The 23,433-nt window shown below is 38.7% G+C and overlaps 1 protein-coding gene across 3 annotated transcripts in view; it reads left to right on the forward strand.

Annotated features, from left to right (window-relative positions):
• The window catches only part of LOC121728058 (rho guanine nucleotide exchange factor 2), a 54,131-nt gene that overhangs the window by 18,153 nt on the left and 12,545 nt on the right, over positions 1-23,433 (forward strand). For 2 of the 3 annotated variants that reach the window (XM_042116157.1, XM_042116159.1), the window contains exons 3-23: positions 8,109-8,218; positions 9,129-9,245; positions 9,559-9,679; positions 10,217-10,325; positions 10,852-10,957; positions 11,598-11,752; positions 12,670-12,783; positions 13,746-13,812; positions 14,224-14,329; positions 14,789-14,862; positions 14,978-15,063; positions 17,746-17,802; positions 18,260-18,400; positions 18,625-18,721; positions 18,991-19,201; positions 19,499-19,617; positions 19,991-20,125; positions 20,776-20,930; positions 22,138-22,270; positions 22,570-22,727; positions 23,067-23,188. In XM_042116157.1, coding sequence (XP_041972091.1) covers positions 8,109-8,218; positions 9,129-9,245; positions 9,559-9,679; positions 10,217-10,325; positions 10,852-10,957; positions 11,598-11,752; positions 12,670-12,783; positions 13,746-13,812; positions 14,224-14,329; positions 14,789-14,862; positions 14,978-15,063; positions 17,746-17,802; positions 18,260-18,400; positions 18,625-18,721; positions 18,991-19,201; positions 19,499-19,617; positions 19,991-20,125; positions 20,776-20,930; positions 22,138-22,270; positions 22,570-22,727; positions 23,067-23,188 — 2,493 coding nt within the window. The remainder of the gene's footprint in view (positions 1-8,108; positions 8,219-9,128; positions 9,246-9,558; positions 9,680-10,216; positions 10,326-10,851; positions 10,958-11,597; positions 11,753-12,669; positions 12,784-13,745; positions 13,813-14,223; positions 14,330-14,788; positions 14,863-14,977; positions 15,064-17,745; positions 17,803-18,259; positions 18,401-18,624; positions 18,722-18,990; positions 19,202-19,498; positions 19,618-19,990; positions 20,126-20,775; positions 20,931-22,137; positions 22,271-22,569; positions 22,728-23,066; positions 23,189-23,433) is intronic. The other variant, XM_042116158.1, reaches the window with a different exon arrangement.

Here is a 23,433-nt window from a genome sequence, read left to right on the forward strand (position 1 = left end):
CGCAACAACTCTAAATTCGTCATCGAGCCAGGCAACCGTCGACTCGAATGTTGCTATGAACATTCCAACAGGCGCTGAAAAAAGTTGCGAGCCAGTAACTTTGGACAATATAAGCAAACTCTTGGATCAAAAACTGTCTTTAGATTCACCCTTTATGTCAAACCTAAGATCCGTTCTTCTAAGGGACATAAAGGACATGGTTGCTACGGAAGTTGGGCTGACTATTCAAGCATTGAAAGCGGATTTTACAGTAACAACGGATTTCATAACCTTGGAACAAACCGACATTAAAAAGGACATCGCTGAAAAGAATAACCGCATAAAGGAACTAGAATCTGAACTTTCCAACTCTCAAATGCAAATATCAAAACTCCAAAGCCGGCTGTCCACTATGGAAAAAATATCGCGCGACCTGAACCTTGAGTTACACGAGGTTCCTGAAAACAAAACAGAAAATTTGACTGAACTGTTCAAGAACCTCTGCCAGTGCTTAGACGTCGTGGTATCAGATAGTGACCTTAAGGCGTGTCGTCGTGTGGCGAAGATGGACCCCAGCACGAAGAGACCACGAAACATTCTAATCACCCTCTCAACGCAACGCCTCCGCGACGCCCTACTATCAGCCGCTACCCGTTTCAATAAGTCCCACCCAAGCGATAAATTATCTTCTAAGCACATTGGTTTACCGGGCACTAGTCATAGAATATTCTTAGCTGAGCACTTGTCACCTGAAATTAAAGAAATCCACAGTCTGACGCGTAAATTTTGTAAAGACAAGGGCTACAAGTTCGTATGGATTCGTTTTGGCAACATTTACATTAGGAAAAATGAAACTAGTCCGGCAATCTTAGTAAAAAATGCAGAAACACTAAAAAAACTAGTATAAGGGTCTTAGTTCTGTTAACATAAAGTTTATATAATTTTTATACATTACAAATTTTACTTATCTCTATAATGGTTACTTTATACTATCAAAATGTTAACCGAATTCGTAGTAAGCTCTCAGAATTTCGATTAAATGTTCTTAATTGTAATTACGACATTATTTGCTTGACGGAGACGAACCTCAATAAAAGTGTATTTGATGGTGAAATAGTAGACTCTCGTTATAATATTTTTAGAAAAGATCGTGAAGAGACTCTATCAAATAAAACTGAAGGTGGAGGCGTCTTATTAGCTATTCACAAAAAATACCACGTCATCCGTCAGGCATCTTGGGACAGTGGAATGGAGGATGTCTGGGTTACTCTTTTGCCTTCGCACACCGATTCGCGACTTAATTTATGTGTATGTTACCTACCACCAGACTCAAGTTATTCTTCTTTGGAGTTTTTTTACAGTCACTGTCAAAACTTGATCTTAAATCGTTTCCCTGCTGATAAATTCTTAGTTGTGGGTGATTTTAATACTCCTGATTTTAACTCTATCTGCTCTAGCACATTAAATACAGCAACACCACCAGCACAAAGTAGAAAACTCTATCTTTTAAATGAGTTCTTGTCCCTGTGTAATCTCACCCAACACAATCATGTCGCAAACACTAACAACCGTCTCTTAGACTTGGTTTTATCTAACATAAACCTACAAGTAGAAGAAGCCTACGCGATTAGCCTATTGGACAAACATCATCCTGCATTATTAATAACTTTACCCTCACCCAGCATCTCCAAAAACCTTCAGCGTTCTAACTCGAAGATGCTTAATTTTAACAAATGTGATATCGAGAATATTAAGCGTGAACTACACTCTGTAGACTGGCCATACATTTTAAACTCTAGAGACATTAATGAGTGCACCGAGACTTTTTACGATACACTATTTAACATAATTAAAAGACACACTCCTATTTCATCGTATAAATCATCATCATATCCTATTTGGTATAATAAAGCCCTAATCAAATGTAACCAAGAGAAAAATAAATTTCATAAACTGTATAAAAAATATAGAAATCCCCGTGATTATGATGTTTTTTCAATGCTACGACATAGATGTAAAATTCTCACCAAAACATGCTATGACAAGTTTATTTCAGATACAGAGAACTCGCTTAAGAAGGATATCAAATCCTTCTGGAGATTTGTTAACGGCAGAAAAGGTCAAATCACTGTACCCAACACCATGAGCTATGAAGGGCTGACATCGTCTAGAGGTCAGGAGATCTGCAATCTTTTCTCGAGATATTTTAGCTCAGTTTTTGATACTGGTTGTGATGGTGACGGTGATTGTGACGATAGAACTAACCACTCAAGTCCAATTAGCAATCTCCTTACTAGAACTCTATCGCAAATATCTATTGAGCGGGAAGCTATATTATTACAATTAAGACAATTGGATGCTAATAAGGGAGCAGGGCCGGACTTGCTACCTCCTTTCTTCTTAAAACGTATTGCCAAAGAACTATCTACTCCATTGCACATCATTTACAACAAGTCGTTAGTCAGCGGTATCTTCCCTGATCGATGGAAAACTGCGCACATAATCCCGATATATAAGTCTGGAGATAAATCTAACTGTACAAATTACCGTCCCATTAGCATATTATCATGTCTTGGTAAAATTTTTGAATCTTTAGTATATAGCCATTTATATAATCACTTCAAACCAATTCTTTCTGACAAACAACATGGTTTTGTTAAAGGTAAATCAACGGTGTCAAATCTACTAGAATATAAAAATTATCTTTGTCAGGCCTTTTCTGTCAGTGGTCAAGTGGACTCAATATACACTGATTTTTCAAAGGCCTTTGACAAAGTAAATCATTGCCTGCTTTGTAAAAAACTAGCATCATACGGTATACACGGAAACCTATACAGGTGGATATGCTCGTACCTTAAGAACAGAACTCAGTTAGTCGCAATAAAGGGCTATGTCTCCTCACCTACTGCAGTTGGATCGGGAGTTCCTCAAGGTTCACATCTAGGACCCCTCCTTTTTGTTGTTTTCATCAACGACCTTATCTCAAAATTAACTTGCAAGTGCCTTTTATACGCCGATGATCTGAAAATCTTTAAACTCATAGCAAACATAGAAGATTGTCAAGCGCTCCAACAAGATATTGATAAAATATCTAAATGGTGCCAAGCTAATCGCATGTATTTGAACATTAGCAAGTGTTCAGTAATAACTTTCACCCAAAAACATTACAAAGTTATATGGAACTATAATATCAATGGACAAACACTCAACCGCGTGCAATCAATAAAAGACCTAGGCATCTTCTTTGATGAAAAACTTTCATTTCGAGCTCATTATAGCCACATAATAAACAAAGCAAATGAAATACAGGGATTTGTTCTAAGAACAACTAAGAATTTTAGGGAGCCAAGAAGTGCTCTATATTTATATTCAGCCCTAGTGAGAACAATCTTAGAGTACGGGAGCCCTGTATGGTCGCCAAATTACCAGACACATATAAATAACATTGAGCGTGTTCAAAGAAAATTTCTCAAACTCGTTAGCTACCGGTATAGCCCGGGCCGCTCAAAATCAAAATATCACGACAGACTTTCAGAATTCAAAATACAGACCCTTGAAAGCCGACGCACTTATTTTGATTTAGCACACTTTTACAAAATTATTCACTATATTATTGAATCACCGGATCTGCTCTCTAACATTCACTTAAATACTAAATATAGCGCTCGCAGGGCTAAACGCACTAACGTTTTTGCTCTACAAGTATATAAGAACAACATCTCCTACTTTAACCCACTGACACGCATGGCCAGGCAATACAATGATTTCGCTAGAGATTACTCAGAATTGGACATTTTTAATAAAAACTTTAGTTCATTTTCAAAAAGTCTGAAAGACATCCTCCATAACTTGTTTATTTCTAACAACTGTGAAGTGTAACAACAATTTTATAATATTATAACAACACAATATCATGTTATAGTTATATTAGAGGAGCTAACCTATTAATAAATTTAGATTAGTTGCATGCACATAGTATTACGTTGCAATCCAGCTTAGATAATAATGTAAACAACAGCTTTGTATTGTTATGATTGTACTGTGTATTGTGCTTTCTCAATAAAAATAAAAATAAAATAAATCAAAATCGGATCAGCGGTTTAAGCGTGTAGGGGTGACAGATAGACAGGCACACTTTCGCATTTATAATATTAGTATGGACGTTTTACTTAAAAGGGTCTAGTGACATTATGCGTATTGCCTAATACCAATACAATAAATGATATCGATGTACAAACAAATGAAATTAATAAATTGACGGACGAAATAGAGCAATTTAATACTTTTGAAATATGTACAATAGTGGTTGGCAATTCTACCTTTTCTACTAACCTTACCTAATTAACTTGTAAGAACTATTAATAATATTAGGCATAAGCAATACAAAAGAGGTAGGGGAGTTAGTCTTTATTTACTTGGACCTCCTCCTGTGCTCGTATAGACTGCCTCAGACAAGTCAAGGTGTCATCAAGTTCAAGGGCAATAGTGTCTTCGGTAACATTACTATCTCAGCTCAGCGTTTCGTCTGGATTCAGAAAGCTCACGAGAAATTTAAGATTTTTAAATAAAGGGGGCAAACTAGCAAACGGATCACCTGATGGAAAGCAACTACCGTCGCCTCTGGACACTCGCAACATCAGAAGAGCTGCGGGTGCATTGTCGGCCTTTTGAGAGGGAATACGCTCTCTTGAAGGTTTGCAGGTCGTATTGTTCCGAAAATACAGGCGACAGTTCGTTCCAGAGATGTCGATGCGTTTGGTCGCTTTCTGATCCTTATCCAAAAACAATTGCATTAAGATAAACTGTTTATGAGCGTCCCGTAGAAATGAGACATATACGCGGTGATCACACCTACCGAGTAGAGTGGCGAGACCACAGAAATACAGAAATAAATCAAGATAGAACGGTGACGGGCGTGCGTTGCTAAGGAATCGATCGTGTCAATTTTCGCTTTGCATTTAGTTAGAACAAATAACTTACCCGTGGAAAGAAATACCTCCTTTTGACCGATTTACTTTCGTACTTCTGTTTTACAATTAGACACTGCACAATGAGGCATTTTTGCACAACCACTCCGGTGTAATCAAATCGAGACGTGCGCGCTGACTGAATGAACGTTCAACGAATCTTGCACGTCAGAGCAAGATTGAAACACGCGTACTCCACCCGCTTAGCCGTTCTATCTCGATTTATTTCTGTGGGCGAGACTGTGTTCTCGGCCGAGCACTTGTTGCTCTCGGCCAATCAAATTGGCCTGGTACTGTCCCGCCACTGTCTCACGACTCTACTCGGTAGGTGCCTATAGGTTGAGATTAGCCGTAACTGGGTTAACGCGTAACCTGATTTCTGACAAAGCCGATCCCAAGCTAAATGGATTATGTCGAATAAACGGTGTAGTTTCTCCGAGGTCAGAGTGCTTTTACTGATAATTGACCACAACTTCCATAAACAGTTTATCGTAGAAGCGTAAAATATTGGGGAAACCGAGTCAGTTTAGTTTACTAGCAACTACGTTGACCGATATAAAAAAAGTTTTTGATGTGCTACAGTGTGTTACGTCTTGAAGGAGGAGGATGTACGAAGCGAAATGGGTAGAAGGGTCATTTTGCATGAATTCACCACAATATCGTTTGAACGGTACATAGAAATTGTGTGTCACTTCACTCACTACTCAGTTCTCACATAGGTATACTGTTGCAGCAGTTCACATAATAAGGGTTTTCGATACTTGATTAGCCACCAGAAGGATGGTAGGGTCCTTTGTGTCAATTGTCGCATCAAACCATAAAGTTAATATACCTACCGCTAGGTATATTAACTTTATGCATCAAACAAATACATAATAATAATATGTGACAGCTATATCGTGGCATGTGACAGCTATTACGCGAGTAGGTAACGACTAACGACACCTGTTTGAGATGAAAGACCTTACGGTTACACAGCTCCACCTTTTGGCAAATCAAATGTCATTAGACGCGTGCGTTTCCCCAAAAGCTAGGGCGCGTTTAGAAGCGCACGTCTAAACGCGCCCTAAACCCTAAACTGTCTTCGAAATATGCTACGAAATCTGACAGATCATGTGCTGGCCTAAAAATACTCTAGAGGTTCTATGAATTGAACAAGCTCTATGCACTAAGCTACACAGCAATGAGATTAATCCCGTTTAGCCGAAGCGATGACCTTTTGCGGGCACAATGGTCCATACATTTATTCATGTTCGCCGCATTTCTCAGCTTCCCGTCGACGTTTGACATCAAGAGGATATTGCTTCGCATTGTCTAGGCTCCAGTTCGAACTTATTGCGCGAAACTGTAGCTTTCGTTTTGTATTGCTTTGAGTTTGCTCAAAGCTATTATTTTTTAAACTAACTAATGTACTATCAGAAACGCTGTAAGAGATTTCTTTTAGAAATAAGCAGTTCTTTTGTGTCGTCTTTCTGTGTTAATTATATCTTTATATGTGTTTCTTGTGTACAATAAAGAGTTAAATAAACGCTGTCAAACGAACAAAACTTTTTACCGTCTATGCTGGTGCTGTCTCTACCGTGAAAACATTGCAATAATAAGATTTTTTAAATCTTTATTTAAATAAAGGGCTTTTGCCATACATGGCATGCCAGCCCCTGATAATGAGATATATTATTACAAGATGACGCCCGCAACTATATTGCACCAAAGTTCGTTTATCTCACGGAAACCGTAGATTTTTCCGGGATAAAAAATATCTTATGTCCTTTTTTGGGACTCAAAGTATCTCTTTACCCAAACAAAATCTGTTTAACGGTTTGGACGAGAAGAGGTAACAGACAGCCAGACAGAAACACTTTCGCATTTATAATATGAGTATGGATTAATTACTGAAGTGGAGTATACGCTATTTTGAACATAATATTACTATGATACGAAAGTAATATTCACTAAAGTGTAATGTGGGGTTCAACGAAGCACCGCCGAAAGCGGAAATCCGGCCCGTTACTCATATTCACAATTCCATTCACACTTCGCGCCTAGATATTTTGCACAAATTATTTATTGGGGCTAGCTCGTGTATACCTTTTAAACAATTTAGTTTATATACCATCTTATTGCAAGTAAGCGATTTATTAAAAAAAATACATGATTTTCATCCTGTAGAGTGTAGGTATATGTATGTAATACTATGTTTGTCACATCTAAGGCTGCGTTTCCACTGAAGCGGAGCGGAGCGGAGCTTAGCGGTGCCCGAATTGACCAATCGTGCTATTCCAGCGGAATGACAGCGAAGGTTTCGAACATGGTGATTGGTCAATTCGGCACCGCTAAGCTCCGCTCCGCTTCAGTGGAAACGCAACCTAATACTTGGCCTTAATACTTCCCTTTTCTTGTATATATATTAGATCTTGCCGGTTAAGGATCGTACATTTTTCCAGGATAAAAACTATTTCATAATCTTTTCCGGCATACAAAGTATTTCCAAATCAAAATAACGTAAGGAGTAACAGAAACAACAGAAACCGAAATACCGAAATACGGACTGAAGAAAAAGTGACAGATTTTAGAATAATGAATACTAGCTATTTGACCGAGCTTTGCTCGGTATTCGATAAGACACGAATAAAATGACATTTTCTAATAATGATTCCTAACTATATCGATTTATCGCCCCCGAAACCCTCTATATCTAAATTTCATGAAAATCGTTGGAGCCGATTCCAAAATTTCCAATTATATATAACTACGAGCTTATGCCCGCGGCTTCGCTCGCGTTAAGAAGTATTATTATATACAAACTTTCATGCCCTATTTTAACCCCTTGGAGGTGGAATTGATCAAAATCCTTTCTTAGCGGATGCCTACGTCATAATATCTACCTGCTGCTCGATCGGTCCAGTGGTTTGGGCTGTGCGTTGATAGATTACCATGTATGTCAGTCAGCTTTGAGTTTTATATAATATATAGATATTATATACAAGAATTGCTCGTTTAAAGATATAAGATAAGTTGGTAGGATGTAAGATGTTACGAGTACAACATTTTTCTTGATAGCCTACCCTTTGACCTTCAGCACAAGCTTCATATAAATGTCCTTACAATCCTTGGCAAGTTACCAGAAGACGAGGGTTTTTTCATGATTCAAATTGTTCACAGACGAGGGCGGCGGCAGCTCTGAGCCGGAGGAGAGCAGCGAGGACGAGGTCACGGAGCACGCGCCACCACCGCCCGCCATGGCCGCCGCGAGGGCTCAGGTACACATGCAAGTAATGAGCCCCTCATACGTACATGTTGTTGACGGACGAGCTTCGAGGAATTGGGGGTCGAGGAGAAAGACTAGGGCAAAATATTTTGACAGCTCCTCGGAGCTCGTGTGGTTATACATTTTGTTCATGATCCTTGGCTAGATTGTTTAGTGCTGTAGTATAGAATGCTTTGCATATTGTTTGTATCCTTAAAGCTTAATCCCTTTGAGTTTTTCATATAATATCATTGCTTAATCCATGTGCCTGAAGTTCCGAACGTTCAAGTGAACGAATTAGCTACAAAACAAAAACAACTTATCTTGTGTATCAAAATATAATATGCATCATAGTGAGATAAGGGGACACTTTTAGAGGGTGCAAATGTTATTTCTAACATTTGCACCCTCTAAAATCACTGTGGGGTGGAAGAAAATCGACTTGGAATTATAAGGGTGGGTTTTAGGGGTGACTATTTTTTGAGTTAGAAATAACATTTGCACCCTCTAAAAGTGTACCCTTATCTCACTATGATGCATATTATATTTTGATACACAAGATAAGTTGTTTTTGTTTTGTAGCTAATTCGTTCACTTGAACGTTCGGAACTTCAGGCACATCTTAATCCTCTATTCGTTGTCATCCGTGTGTCATCGACGAAGCCTGGACTACAAACTGGATGCTTTTAAGCATTTCTGTTTTAACCCACACAATGTTTAACAGGCTCCAACTATGTGTTCTGTTCTCAAAATGAGGGTAGTTGTAACTTTGATGAAGCCCTCTGTTATGATTTAAACTAAGAAAAATGATGACAGAGGAGGAGGCCTTTAAATTTTAAAGGCCTCCACGTTTATAACTCTTTTTTTATTCATAGGTCTTCTTGACCATACCGACACCTGTCAAATGATGATTATATGCTGTAATGATGTTGCAGGTGCCGACAATAAGCGTGACGCCGCATAGTCCAGGCGTTTTAGACGACAGTCTGCAGCAGCTGCGTCGACTGCATGCGGCCGTGCAGCGCATGAGAGCGGCGCCGCTACCGTTCCTGGTGAGTACAGAAGTGACAGAGATGGATTACAAAGAAAGAGAAAGAGTAAACGAAACGCCGCTTATTTCTGGCTTGATGGAAAATAACCTGCAGCAACCGCAGCGCTGCATGCGGCGGTTGTAAGTGTTACAGACCATACTTTCTCTCAATCTATACTTATTGAAAGAGAGAAGTAAGACGTTAAGCGGAACGGGAAAGTCCACCTAAGTTGAGGTTGCTGAAAGAGGCTTATACAGCACACTCTACCTCTGATAAGATGCTCTGCTTTACTGTGCGATATTTTCTAAATAATAATTAACTGTGTATATCGCAGGCAACCAGCACAAGTAGACTAAGCACTTCGTGTCCGTCGCTGTGCAAAGATGGTGTAGTGGAACAGGACTGCGCGTCGCCGACGCATTTGGATTTCTACCCGCAAAGTAGGAAGGGTAGTGGTAAGTGCTATACGTGAACTACTAAAATCTAACCTATGATTTGACGTAGGTCAGGACATAATCTAATCCAAATGTAAACAGCTTTAAGTGTTGGTTGCTATAATGCTTTTACAATTTGATTACTTTAATTCAAAAAGGGGTATAGTTATGTGGCGGTACCCACAATTAGCCTAACAATCCGACATCGCGCTATCGAAGTTTCGGAGAACTGCAAGATATACAGAACGTCTGAAATGACGTCAGTGGGCTTCGGCCTGACTGAGCATGCTATCTTGCTCGGTCGAAAGATCTTCCATTTCGGCCGCCACTCACATCGATAAAGTTATGGATACATAAAAATAAAATATTAATATCTTAAGGCTTAATTTCCCCAACAACAAAAATAATGCTCGAATTAGTATCATGTTACCTATTTCGTTTTTCATATGAATAAAAGGAAAGACATGACATTTTACTAAGCTGTTAAGACTAACAGACGTTAGTGGAATTGAGCGTAAGTGTAGAAACTGTGCTATTGTCAACTTACTGTACTTTCAGGTGAATCCCGACAATGGGGTATATGGGACAGACGCGACGAGGGGCGACGCAGCTCGTGGGCGGCGCTCGAGCCCGGACCCAGGCTGCACGATACGCAGAAACTACGCAGGTACGGCATCGCAAAATCTAATATATAAAAATAAGTCGGATTTTCCTTCCTGACGCTATAACTCCAGAACGCACTAACCGATTTCCACGGTTTTGCATTCGTTGGAAAGGTCTCGGGCTCCGTGAGGTCTATGAAAAAACTTTAAGAGAAAAACAGGAAAAATCATTTTATGGCTAAACAGCGTTTGCCAGGACAGCTAGTTAAAATATAAAATCGAATTACAATAAATTAATTAGTATTAAAGTTATTTAAATCAGCGATCGTCAATTTTCTATTTATTCAAAATCGACTAGTCTCAAAACTTTACCATAGCCTAGTCATCTAGGACGCTTTAAAAAAAGTAAACGCAAAAGCTACACTACTGCTGTGCATAAACTTTTCATTTTATTGCTCGATTGAAGACTCGACCACTCTAGTAAAGCGATTTTCACCTTATACCAGGTAACCGCTAGCTAGTATGTGTGTGGCTGACCAACAAACAACAAGTCCTTGTGTTTTCTAATGAAATATTTGTATTATATTACAGCGCACTCAATGGTCACAGCGCGTCGCTGTCGTCTATGGAGTCGGAGGGCGAGGTACCCCGGCCCGTCAGACACTCCACGCACTCACTCAACGACAGTGATCTCGCCGTGAGTACCATCGAATAAGTTGATTCCACAGCTGACGGACCTTCGACGTCATTTGGTCGGCTTATGTCAATTCAAGATTAGCTGTAATCAGTCGGATGGGTTTGACTCAACGCGATTAAATTACTTAGGTCCGCTGTCTGCCTAGGAATCAACTTCTCTGATAGTACATACTTTCCTTTTAAAATAGTGATTTGGCGTACAGACTGATCCCCTATTAAACGCCTTTAAGAAGTGGAATTTTGAACAATTCTTAGTGGGACGCTTACATCATTAGAGAAATATATTCGAAATTCAAGTCACCAAGTTTCTAGCTCTAAGGGTTTGGTCTGTGGTCTATCAGTCAATCAGCTTTGCCTTTTACATTGGGGAAACTACACGTAGTCGTAAAACATATCAGAGTGTAATGAATGATGCGGGTACTATTATGGTTACTTATACAATGAGATACGAGATTTTCATTTAAAGAAAATGAAGAAGTAATTTTTGATTATGCGAAGTGTTTACGAGAGTTGTTATTTTGCTGTCTCTTTTTCCTTACTAAGAAAAAATCGTGAAGATTTCTAAGAAAAGGCTGAATTAGGTACAATCTAAAATCTAGATTCTAGATGATTGTTAATGTACTCCAATTTATCATAAACAGAAGGAGTTCGAGAAAGTAGGCGCGGCGCTGCGTGCTGCCGCAACAGCAGGGGCAGGCGGGGCGCGGCTGGCGGCGAGACTGCCGCTACAGAAGTCCGTGTCTACGCCGAGCATCGTAGCCGCAGTTACACCGCAACCGCCGCCACCGCCTAACGCGTACGTACTACGTACATGGACACGCAAATGTGTATACGTGCACGCAAATATGCGGGCATGGTTTACGTACAGTTACATGCTCTGTTAAAGCGCGTCGTTTTTTTATATCAACGAAAAATCCAAAATATTTCGAGCGATAGTAGCAGAACAATTTTACAACTATTAACACAAGAAAACGAGATAAAATAAGATCATTATGCAAAAATCGTATACGCTATCGGCGTATGCGTTTACATACTTAATAAATTGTCCAATGTCATTCAATTATTAGATATCAAACCAAATTATTTCGCCAACTCTTTCACACAGTGAAACATTGACACTGAGATTCAGCTACACATTCCATCCCCCCATCCCATCGATCGTGGAATAACGAGACACAATAGCTTTTCCATTGTTATCGCGGCCGGATGCGGCCGCTTAGGTCTTCATGAATTAAATTAAATAAAGGATTTGCGAAACTTATTTACTATTACTATGTTATGGTCTCTGAATTATTTTTTTCTGCTAGTTTGAAGTAAGTTTGCCATAAATTGCATGAATTAGATTATGAACTAAATATTTTATATTTCAATAAACTTTTTAAAAAGATTGAAACTACTACAGTTTTTACTCTGCATGTTGGATTTATATTTTGTTTGCACTGTTCGCTTCGTACGCCAGTGACGTGCGATCGTGTGCTTTATATGTTGTTTGCACATGGACTGTAGAGGTTAAAGAAAGATATCACAAAATTTAGAAAAAGAAAATTATGAAAGTAAAAGAAAAAAACTCTACACTCCATAGTTTGAAGCTGTCAATTGACCGATAGCTAGTCGTCGAAAGTATGACAACAATGGACCATTACTTGATCATTAATTTAAGAAAAATAAACTTAATACTTTCGACGTCACCCGCACTATGTACGTCCCGCTTAGTTTGTCTGGCGGCGCGAGCGAGACGAGCGACGAGGAGTCGACGACGGTGGCGCCGCCGCCGCGCCGCAACAACGCACAGGACCTCGGCCTGCACAGATTAGCGTTTTTGGAGCAGTAAGTAACGTACTTTCGACGTGACTCGCACTATGTCAGCTCAGTCGACGGTGGCGCCGGAACAGCACGCGTGACCTCGGTCTTCGGCCTACACCGATTAGCGTTTTTGGAGCAGTAAGTTACGTACTTTCGACGACGCACTTTGCCCGCTGAGCGAGTCAAGGCCAAGCGTCGACGTGGCTTCTTCGTCTGCTACGTTTGACGAGTAGAGTGAGTGAGATGAGCGACGAGACAACAGGACTTCGACCTGTATAGGCTTGACTTTTAGCAGCAGTAAGTGTAACGTCACCCGCAATTTTTCCACTGCGTCTGTCGAGCCGAGCGAGTAAGACGAAGAGTCGACGGTGGCCCCGAAACAATACGTAAGATTTCGCCTTGTAGCGGCTTTTTGGAGCGGTAAGTTTATTGTAAACTTTAGACGGCACCCGTTCATCGTCCCATTCAGTTTTCTAGCGGAGCGACAAAGAGTCGACGATGGTGTTGTCACCGCTGCAACGCGACAATACGCAGGATCTATGCGTGCACCGAGTAACCTTTCGAAGCAGTAAGCCTGTTGTACACTTCCGATGTCACTAGTCATCATACTGTTCAGTATGTCGGGCAAATCGAGCGAACCGAACCAGCATTGCGCCGGATCTCAATCAGCCCTGACTGACCTTTTAAAATCAGTAAGTTAAATAAGCCATAATACAGTGGTTTTAATTTAACAACGAATTACCTGGAATTACTATCCAAAATTAATATGGTACGAAATTAAAGCTCTACAGTTAGTAAATTATTAAAATATATTTTTCTACATTTTAATCTTTTTTACACTTTTTGTCAATTTAGGCATGGTTTTAACGCACAGTGCTTCGCTTATTGTTTTGTTTTTACACTTTGATGTTTTCTGCACGTATTTACGACGCTCGATCATTAACTTTAACGTCATGTAAGTAGTAAGTTATATTTTTGATTCACAGGGCTGCGTATGATCATCATGCAGAAAAACGACGGAAGAGGGGCAGCTTATTCTTCAGAAAGAAGAAGGTACAATTTGTCCATTGCATTATGTCGATAAAACAAAATTGCATTAGAAGTTTGTGCGCTGTTTTAAATAAAAATGTCGCTTTATGTCAGGACAACTGCAGGCAATATTAGACATCAATAAACTCTCTCAATAATAATATTGTTTTCGTAGCGGATAAATAATAATATTCTGTCCACAAAGTCTGTAATCTTTGTGTGTAACTTTTTAATGCATCCGACAAAGTCAACAATGCAAGGCATAATGGTGTAATATTTTCATTAGTAAAAGATTAGTATGGTCTGTTAAGGTAAAAGGGCAAACATATCTTAGAACTTAAAATAAACATCAACAACCAAAAAAAGCAAAACTGTAGCTTGAAAAAAGGGCTAACACAAAGTATGGTTTGTTAAGCCATAGTTGTGTGTTGACAGGACAAAGCGCGTAAGGCGGCGCACGCGTGGGCGGCGGCTGGTGGCGGCGGGCTGTGTGATTGGTGCGCGCGGGATCTCGCAGACAAGCCCGCACTATATTGCGAGAGTGAGTATTTTGTTTGTATTGCGTGTCTTCTTTAACTAAATTAGCATCACTGGCTTGTGGCAGAGGCAGTAAAGGCCATGGTCTATGGGTGACAGCGTCCCAAGGGGGGCGGTAGCGTCCTAGGATGGCGGCAGAGTTCGTACATAGGGGCGGTAAAATTAAAGTGTCCTATACGCATAAATATATTAATCCTGCCATAGCTTGTAGCTGAATAATTATGATGTCGCGATTAATTCGCCTCTGCATGAGTTTGTTTTTTTTACCCTATTTAGAATTGTGGTAAAGGAAATTGTTGATTATTTTTATTTAAAAATATTTGACGACGTGATCACAATTTGCTGGGTCAAATTGAAAACCAATGACGTCCAATCGTAGTTGTTAGAACTGATCGTGCCAGTAAACTTTATGTTTTATTTTTATATAGATCATATCCTATTGAGAAACACCTTCTGTTTTCAGATTGCACGATGACAGTGCACCAAAACATTTGTAAGGACTACATCGTCGAATGCAATAAACCAAAGTCTTCAAAGGTAAGTAATTATTTTTAGATACTAAAACCCTTGCAAAACATCTAGACTGTGTTTATTTAAAAAATCTTGATATTAATCTTCAGAACAGAATTTCATATTCATTTTACTTTTACAGACATCTGTAGGAAAATCTTTAAGCTCGGGTAGCGGAAAAGGCAGCAAAAGGAGTTCCGTTTCCGGGCAGTCGCAGAATTCAACCAGGTCAGTAAAATAAAATAAAACAATTTCAAAATAAGAACACGCTGTATATAATCAATAATTTATATTTCAATTTTGGAATACACAGCCTGAACATCGTTTGTATAGCGTATGGTTTGCCGCTTTGTTTTTTCATTGCAATGATGTGCTACGCGGCCATGCTGGATGCGTTTTAACTTTTTTTGCGTGACATAATGTGAAGATTTTATAGGCCACGCCTCTCCAGGAGCAATGTATACGCTAGATTGCGGAATTTTTTATCTGTCGACGTTTAAGGTTAGTCGTAACGAAGATACACAAGTACGTAAGTACGTGATTCTCTTCCTACCTCGACGTGTCATTGCTGGTTTTGTTTTCTTTTTCGCTTTTCTTTAATCTTTGTTTTTTGGTTCACACTTCATATTTATTTTCGTCTGTTTACCAGTCTTCGGCTACAGAATTGGTTTTGTAAAAATTAGGAAAAGTACTTCTTGTTATTGGTATAAAAATTATGTTAAGTCAGGTAAATTAATGAAATCAAAATTGGCAACCGCGTAACGTCAGTCGGCCATCTTGTTTGGCGGCCATTTTGTGCGCACGGGATGTAAGTGTGTTTGGTTGGCCCCAGCAAGAAGCAGCCGACGGGGTGCTACTCTCCGTGGCGGCGCGTGGCGTACAAGCTCGGCGTGCAGTAAGTCTGCCTGCCGCCTACATCTCTGAGATCGTTTTGGCTAATTTTTATCCTAACCTATTGGCTCTTTTGACAAAATTTACGAAAAGGAGAACTTAAATAAATAAGCCATATTGTTAAATTTTTCAAGAGGTTTCAAAATGTTTTTATTTTGTCATGTTCCATATAATTTAGCATGTGAAAACTAATTTAGAGGGTTCGAAAATTTCAGAATGTATGAAGTTGAAATTATAAATGAAAGCAATTATTAAAGGATTCAATTAATTATTAAAGTTTTTGGTCACAATCGTTTTCAACAGTCGACATCCAAGATAATTTACAAATGCGATAAAAATTAGTTAAAATGTGTATATCTCTTTCTTACTCATAGCCCATCCCATCGTCTCGTCCTGTATTTAGCGACGCGCAGAGTTCGATAGGATTATATTTGGTTTATATTTTGTTTTTGTACATAGGTTTACAATTTTAGAGGTATTATGACTATCGAAATAAGGGTAGTTAAAGCAATAATATCAAAACTATAACGAAGGAGTACCTACCATAAAGTAGGATTGCATTTTATGCATTTCTTGCTTTTTTTGACCTTGAAAAAGGTTTTACAAAACGTCAAAAGTAAAAACCATAAAAGTGAAAGAGAAAAACATTATATCTTTGCCTCCCTCAAAGGCTGTCTCTTTCTTCCTTTCTTATGTGACGAAAGGTAGTACAAAATTACTAAATAGTTGAAATAGTACCTCTAAAGTTCCCCCTTACATCGTGCAATGCGTCGGCCGTCACATCTTGACAGAATCTTCTAGACAGTACTCGTATCATCCACAACGCCTTACTTGTGTATCTTTCTATCCTTTGAGGTAGTTTGAAATTGGAAACGATGTTGTTGTAGTCCTTACAGTTGGATACTATCCTATGTTTCTGTATTTTGTGGTTTTCTTTACGATTATATGTAAGTATGTTTTTAGTTTTATACGATAAAGAGCAAATATGGAAATTTGTTTCAGTACACCTATCTATATAATATTATAACGGATTATCAAACGCCTACGTTACATGCAATTAGTATTTCAATACTATAGAATAGGAGAAACTGTATTTTATAGACATTGAAAAAAAAAATGCATCACGATGCAATCTGATGTTTAAAATGGAAACTTGTTTGAAAGTGCGCTTGCGCTCACAAAATAAAAAATTTTTGGGAAAGCAAAGCTACAGGTAAAAGCCATTTACTAGACAGATTGCCAAATGTCTAAGTTACGATAAGCGCCATCTAGGAAGGAGTGGTATAACTTTTTCAAATCAGGTTTTTAGGTTAGATTTCAAGACTTAAACGACAGTTAATTGTTATATTCTTTAACATTATATTTGTACTTTAAAAATCTTTAAAATCAGTTATCACAATATTATGTTGTTACAAGCATTTTTCTAAAAGTCTTTTGAAAAGCACAGATTTTGTTTGTAAAACTAAGTAGTATTGGATGCATGATTTTTAAAATGTCGGCGTCTATCAATGCTTCTTTTTATTATTATTTAGGCTTTGCAGACAATTTCAAACTTCGAAGTACTAAGTGCAAACTTGTTCTATCACCTGTGGCGTCGATTGTCTTGACCCTGTCTTGTATTGACACTATTTTAATAACACAGAATAATATTTTGTTAAAAAAACTTATCAAAGATAAAAAAAAAAAACAATTTACCGTTATTTTACAAATTTAATAGGTATATCGTTTATGTAACTACAGTTGTTGCCAAAGGGTACATTTTATTCTTCATATTAACTTCGGATAAGTTTTTGGAAGTTTTGTCTCGGCTAATTATGAAACTCTCTTATAGTTAACTAAGACAAAACTTACGAATAAGCTATCCGAAACATATCAGAAGAGTAAAAAATACCCTGAAGCAATTTTGCTGTTACCTCATAATGTGACCTGTAACTAGCCCGTTATATTATTCTGTGTTTAGTAGTTTGCTTTTGGATGTATGCGATGAATGCGTTGCTAATATGCGCACTTTATTTTTAGCACCGGTCACGTATACGACGACAGGGACGGTTCTGATCATAAACACGATCAAAGCAAGTGAGTATTGTTCGTTTATAAACATTATATTCCATTGCATTCGCTGTAGAGTTTATTTTTTATTTATTAATTTTTTTATTCGTTATCTTATACTGTTATAGTAAATAATACAGTTTAATTCCAGTGGTTTGCATTCCTACGACCGTCGTACGTCCCAGTACGTACGTTCGTGCGTATAAAATGCGTGCGTACGCGTGGAAGCATATTATTTGAGCGTCCAGACAAAACAAAACTTGTCAATAAAGCTAATATTAGCAGCTTATTCCTAGCTAACGACGATATTATGTCTTTTAGCCAAGCAAAAAGCAAGGAATCAATAACACAAAACTATGTGGCTTTATCACAAGAGAAATCATTCGGCAAATAATGTTGATTGCAGTCGAGTCCTTCGACAATCATATCATTTTGAAAAACGTAAGCATCACTGTAAATAATTAAAAAAAACTCGAAATTTCAGTGCATCGGACGACGCAGCGACGAGTGAATGGCCAGAGGCGTATATAACCCCAGACCAATTGGGCGACGAGGCCATCAGCTTGGGGCTCGGCGCGTCCGAACCGGACACCTGGGCAGCTGGCGCACCTAAAGGACTAGCCAAGTAAGAGCATAAATTGTTTTGAAACAGTTGAGTGTATTGCCCAAAGCACGTAAAGCCCATTGACGGTTTTCGATGGCCCATTTTGCTACCAGATAGCGCTTTGCCCAAGGTACGATTTTGGTGCAGTAGTGGTAAAAATTAAATCCACATTTTGTATGAGGTGCTGACGTTAAAATAAAAAGTTTTTATTTTGAAAATATTATTTGTTGTCATTTTTTTTCTAGATCCCTCGGCGAAAGAGAGACGAAACGTCAAGAACACATATACGAGCTTATACTGACGGAGAAACACCATTGTTTAACGATACGACTTATGCAAAAGGTAAGTTTTAGTTTCTACTGTTTTGTGTACAATTAAAAAACCGTTTAGTTCCGTCCTTCAATGGCTATTTTTACTTTTCTTAATACTTAGATGACACAGGGTGCAAAACCTACATAAACTGACACAATATACTATTGAGACAGAATAATATGTCGGTGTGTATTTTGGTTTTACCTTAAAGTTTTCTTAAAATCAATGATAATATTGTTTAACGCTATGTAGCGGCCATTTTGTTTCACTAATCTGATTTAAATGTGATCGTTTCTCAGATGTTCGCTGCGGGCATGGCTCGCGCGGGCGTGGCGGGCGCGCAGGTTGCCCGCATGTTCCCGCGCCTGGACGAGTTATGGTCGTTGCACGCGGCGCTACTGTCCCGCCTCCGCGCTCGCCAGCGAGCGGCGCCGCGCGTTCCCAGCGTCGCCGACATACTCGCTGAAGCCTTCGCCCCGCCTGACCATCAGCGGCTGAAAGCGGCTTACGGTTTGTATTCCTCTCGATAACTCTTTCTTATCCCCATACTAATAAAAACAGTTACGCATTAGATACGCTTTACAATGTGTAGTCGTTCATAGACAAGGACAAAACTTTTTAGAATAGGTGTGTAAATAATCTAATGCTTTTCTTTCATCCCTTTCGATCTTATTTTGTCTCCCAATTTTTTTCTTTATTGGTACACAGTATGCATACAGCACCAATACAAATATGACACATCATATTATGCATAGCTGCGTATGCTTCGCTTACATCAGAGTTGCCTACATAAGACTGCATTTCCAGGCGAGTTCTGTTCCCGCCACCGAGACGCGGTGGAGGTGTTCAAGGAGTGCTGCACGCGGGAGCCTCGCCTCGCGCGGTTCATACGCAAGTGTCAACAGAACCCGCTACTGAGGAAAAAGGTACGGTTTACAGCTTACACACAGAAAATATTATTTATACCCGAAGCTACTTCTGAAACTGTGTGGTCCGAGTGAGTCGATTGAAAGAAAGAGTTGGGACTGTAACTTTTACTTTTATTTGAATCCAACTTAGTAGGTTTGGGTAAGTTGAACCTACCTAAGCTTAATTTAATATGCCTGAACACAAGGCTGGAATTTGATATTGAGCAGAGCTTTTCTTGGCTACCTGCTTCAACGTTTAAAAATGTGGTGTCGTTTTCCGCATAAAAATTGAGTACGTGATATTTTTGTGCAACACCTTCTTCTAGTGTTTTTAGAATATTCGTGTTTAAAGAAAACAATATAAACAAACAATATTATTTTTACTACAAAGGGCGTGCCGGAGTGCGTGCTATTCGTAGCGCAGAGGCTGACGAAGTACCCGCTACTACTGGAGCCGTTACTCAAGACCGCCGGCGACGACGTCTCAGAGCGACAGTTGTTGCAGAAGGCGCTGTGCGGTGTTAAGGTAAATATTGAATAGTTTTCATTGCCCTTTTGCATAAAAATAGCAGTTATGTCACTTTTCCAATAGGCCAGATACAATATAGCTTTTCGCTGTTAAAATATTTTTATTATTAAGGCTAGCACTTACCTCAATTCCAAAACGATAATCTTGCACACAACCGAAGTCGTGTTCGCATCGCAATAAGATTCATTTTAGCTTAGCATAAAATTGTAGTTTCGAGGGACGGATCTTCTGTATGTTATTTTTCACGTGTTTTTTTAAATATCTTTGCAAATAAATATTAAGAAACAAAATTGTTCGGTTCAGACCTTTCTTATATAGATTCACTAACAATTTATTCAAATAAAATGTATGTTATCCTAGTTTATACTTACTTATATTTCGATGATAAAGATCTTTGTTGGTGAGTTTGTAAATTAAATACAACCAAAGTATTATAGTATGTTTTATTAAAATGCTTTTAAACGCTTTTAAATATTGTGCTTTATATTTCATATTTTTTTACATTTCGTTATTATATTGGAACTAGGTAAACCGGGGTCCGGGAGTCAATAAATAACAAAATGGGGTTTGTCCTCGCCTTAAATAGGTGTACCATGCAAAAACATGGTTATCGTTTTGATAAATCATTTAATACATTAAAATTTTAGGAAATCCTAGTCGATGTGGACAATCAAGTGGCAGCTAAGGAGAGGGAGGACCGAAAATTGGAAATTTACCATCGGATAGACGCCAAATCTTTTGCCAACTTTCGCGGCAAGAAGTTCAAGAAAAGTGACATACTACAAGGAAATAGGAGTTTGAAGTGAGTCGTTACTCATAACAAATTTAAAGTTATTTAAACACTAATATTGCAAAAAAAAATTGAAGTGCGACTGTTTGATTGATCTGTAAAACACTGAATTTGTCGCACTTGAAACTTAGTAGTCTTAGGCCCACTTGCGCCAGACTGGGTTAACACGCTTAACTCTGAGTTAAATTATACTTTGAATTTAAATTGACATCATATCTTGCACCACCAAGAGTTAGGAGTTAACCCCGAGTTAATTTTTTAAATTTTTAACCCACCGATGTCGGAGGGTTAAATCAACTAACTCTGGGTTAGTAATATAAATATTGAGATTTTTCGGTTATGACTTATGTAGTTTGTTGTGTTCAGTAATTATGGGTACCGGTTTTATTTTGTGTTTAACCATGATAAATGATCAGTGGTTGTTATCTGATGATGATGAAGAAATTATCGAATACATTAGTTCGGACTCGTATTACAGAAGGATTGTAGAACGGACCGATCTGTTTAGGGTCCCGTATTTATGCGTCATATTGGATTAGTGCGTCTTTAGTGAACTCCTTCATAAATAGGTAGACTAGATAAACATTGTACACAAGTGTTTCTTCCCAATTTTTATAATTTTCCGCTTAATTTATTTGCACAAAATATCACAACACGCACGCACAATGCGACATAGAACCACGTGTCCTCTCAAATCTGACATAAGGAGATAGCCTTATTTAAAGTACTGTGGAGCGAGAGAGAGCAGTACACTTAAATTATTCAGCATTCGCTCTATCATATTTGGCTGGATGTAAAAAGAATGAATGAACATGACATAAGCCCGGGTTAGTTGACTCTGGGATAAATTCTTCTGGTGCAATATGTAGTATGAGTTAAAAATTAAAAACGTTAACACTGAGTTAGTAAGCCCCGGGTTATTTATTTAACTCAAAGTTTTGGCGCAAGTGGACCTTATAAACAAAATGCAATTTGTTATTCTTTGTTATAAACAAAGAATAACAAATTGCATTTTGTAACTATTGCCATCTGACAATATATAATTGCCCGTTTACCATTGTACCATTAAGGCGTCGATGGTGCTTGCCATAAATAAAGCTACTGCCACTTGTCAGCTTCTATACCAATAGTTGTTTCTCAAAACTATTTTGGCAATTATTTTTAATCCTTTATCTTTATTTAAAAATTTCGTTTCTAGGTTTTAAAATTATGTTTGTAGGTTTGAGGGCGTGGCTACACTGATGCAAGGCCGGAGCAAGATGCAGACTTTACTAGTGATAGTGCTGTCTGATGTTCTATTCTTCCTACACGACAACAATAACAAATACACTTTCTTTACGCCGGATAATAAGGTAAGGATGTTGAACGTAGTTGGATACGTACTTGCGTATAAGTTTGCGTGCGTATGTATGTCTACGTTTTGGATTGGTGGCCAATAATGATCTTTGATACCAGTTTTAATAAGAATTGATTATTTCATAAATGACTACAGTTAACAGCCGTTAGGCCGTAATATTAAGCAATAGACAAACAGTAGGCAACTAGGGAACCAAAACTATAGATAGACTTGAGACCCAACAGTATAGACGTCCGTAACTTTTACACCCATTCATGTTAATAACTGATATAGAGGATTTTTCATATTCCACAGACGGGCGTGGTCTCGCTCAGCAAGTTGCTCGTGCGCGAGAAGGCGGGCGCGGAGGGGCGTGGCCTGTATCTGATATGCAGCGGACCGGCCGAACCCGAGATGTTCGAGCTGCGGGTACACCGACCCAAGGACATCGCTGTTTGGATACACTCCGTCAGGTATACAACAATAACAAAGGCTAGATTGTTGTAAACGTAATAGGACAAAGATAAAGGTAAAGAAGATAAAGAAAAAAGATTGCTCGCGAAATGGCTCGCGATAGATACTTGTTGCCGTGTCTAGAAACGCATCAGTCAGTAATAATAACGTTATGTTTATTTTAAATCAACCTAGCTATTTTACGCCAGATCGTCAAAAGTTATTGACAGTATCGTGTTACCAGTTTATAACGCGACGATAAGACGTCAAAAGTAACAACGCCTCTACGATATGCAGTGATTAAAAATATGGACTAATCCCCTGATCTTATCATAGTATAATTAATATTTTCTGCTCAGGGCCGCAGTACAAAACTGCCCGGATGAAACCGAAGACTCGGAGGCCGGCGCGCCCGCAACCTCCGCCGAAGAGAGACAGAGGCAGCTCGAAGCGAGGCACGAGAATATAAGACTGATTACAGGTATGTATTGTGTGTTGAGCGTAAGGAATACGAGTTATTTAGCTTGTCACACGTTAAGTTCAGACCGTGTAATAGCATGTGGCTTTCCCATCTTTGTGTAAACGCGCGTGTAACCGCGACTGACAAAAATTCAAATAAAATGCCACTTTATGACAGGCTATAAGTCTAGCGATCCATGCCGCCGCTGCTTGTATCGTAAAACCTAGTGATGTTGAGTAAAATGAAACGTATAACCAATGTCATAG

The sequence above is a fragment of the Aricia agestis genome, chromosome 6 (assembly GCF_905147365.1).
Source record: "Aricia agestis chromosome 6, ilAriAges1.1, whole genome shotgun sequence".
NCBI classification, from domain to species: domain Eukaryota; kingdom Metazoa; phylum Arthropoda; class Insecta; order Lepidoptera; family Lycaenidae; genus Aricia; species Aricia agestis.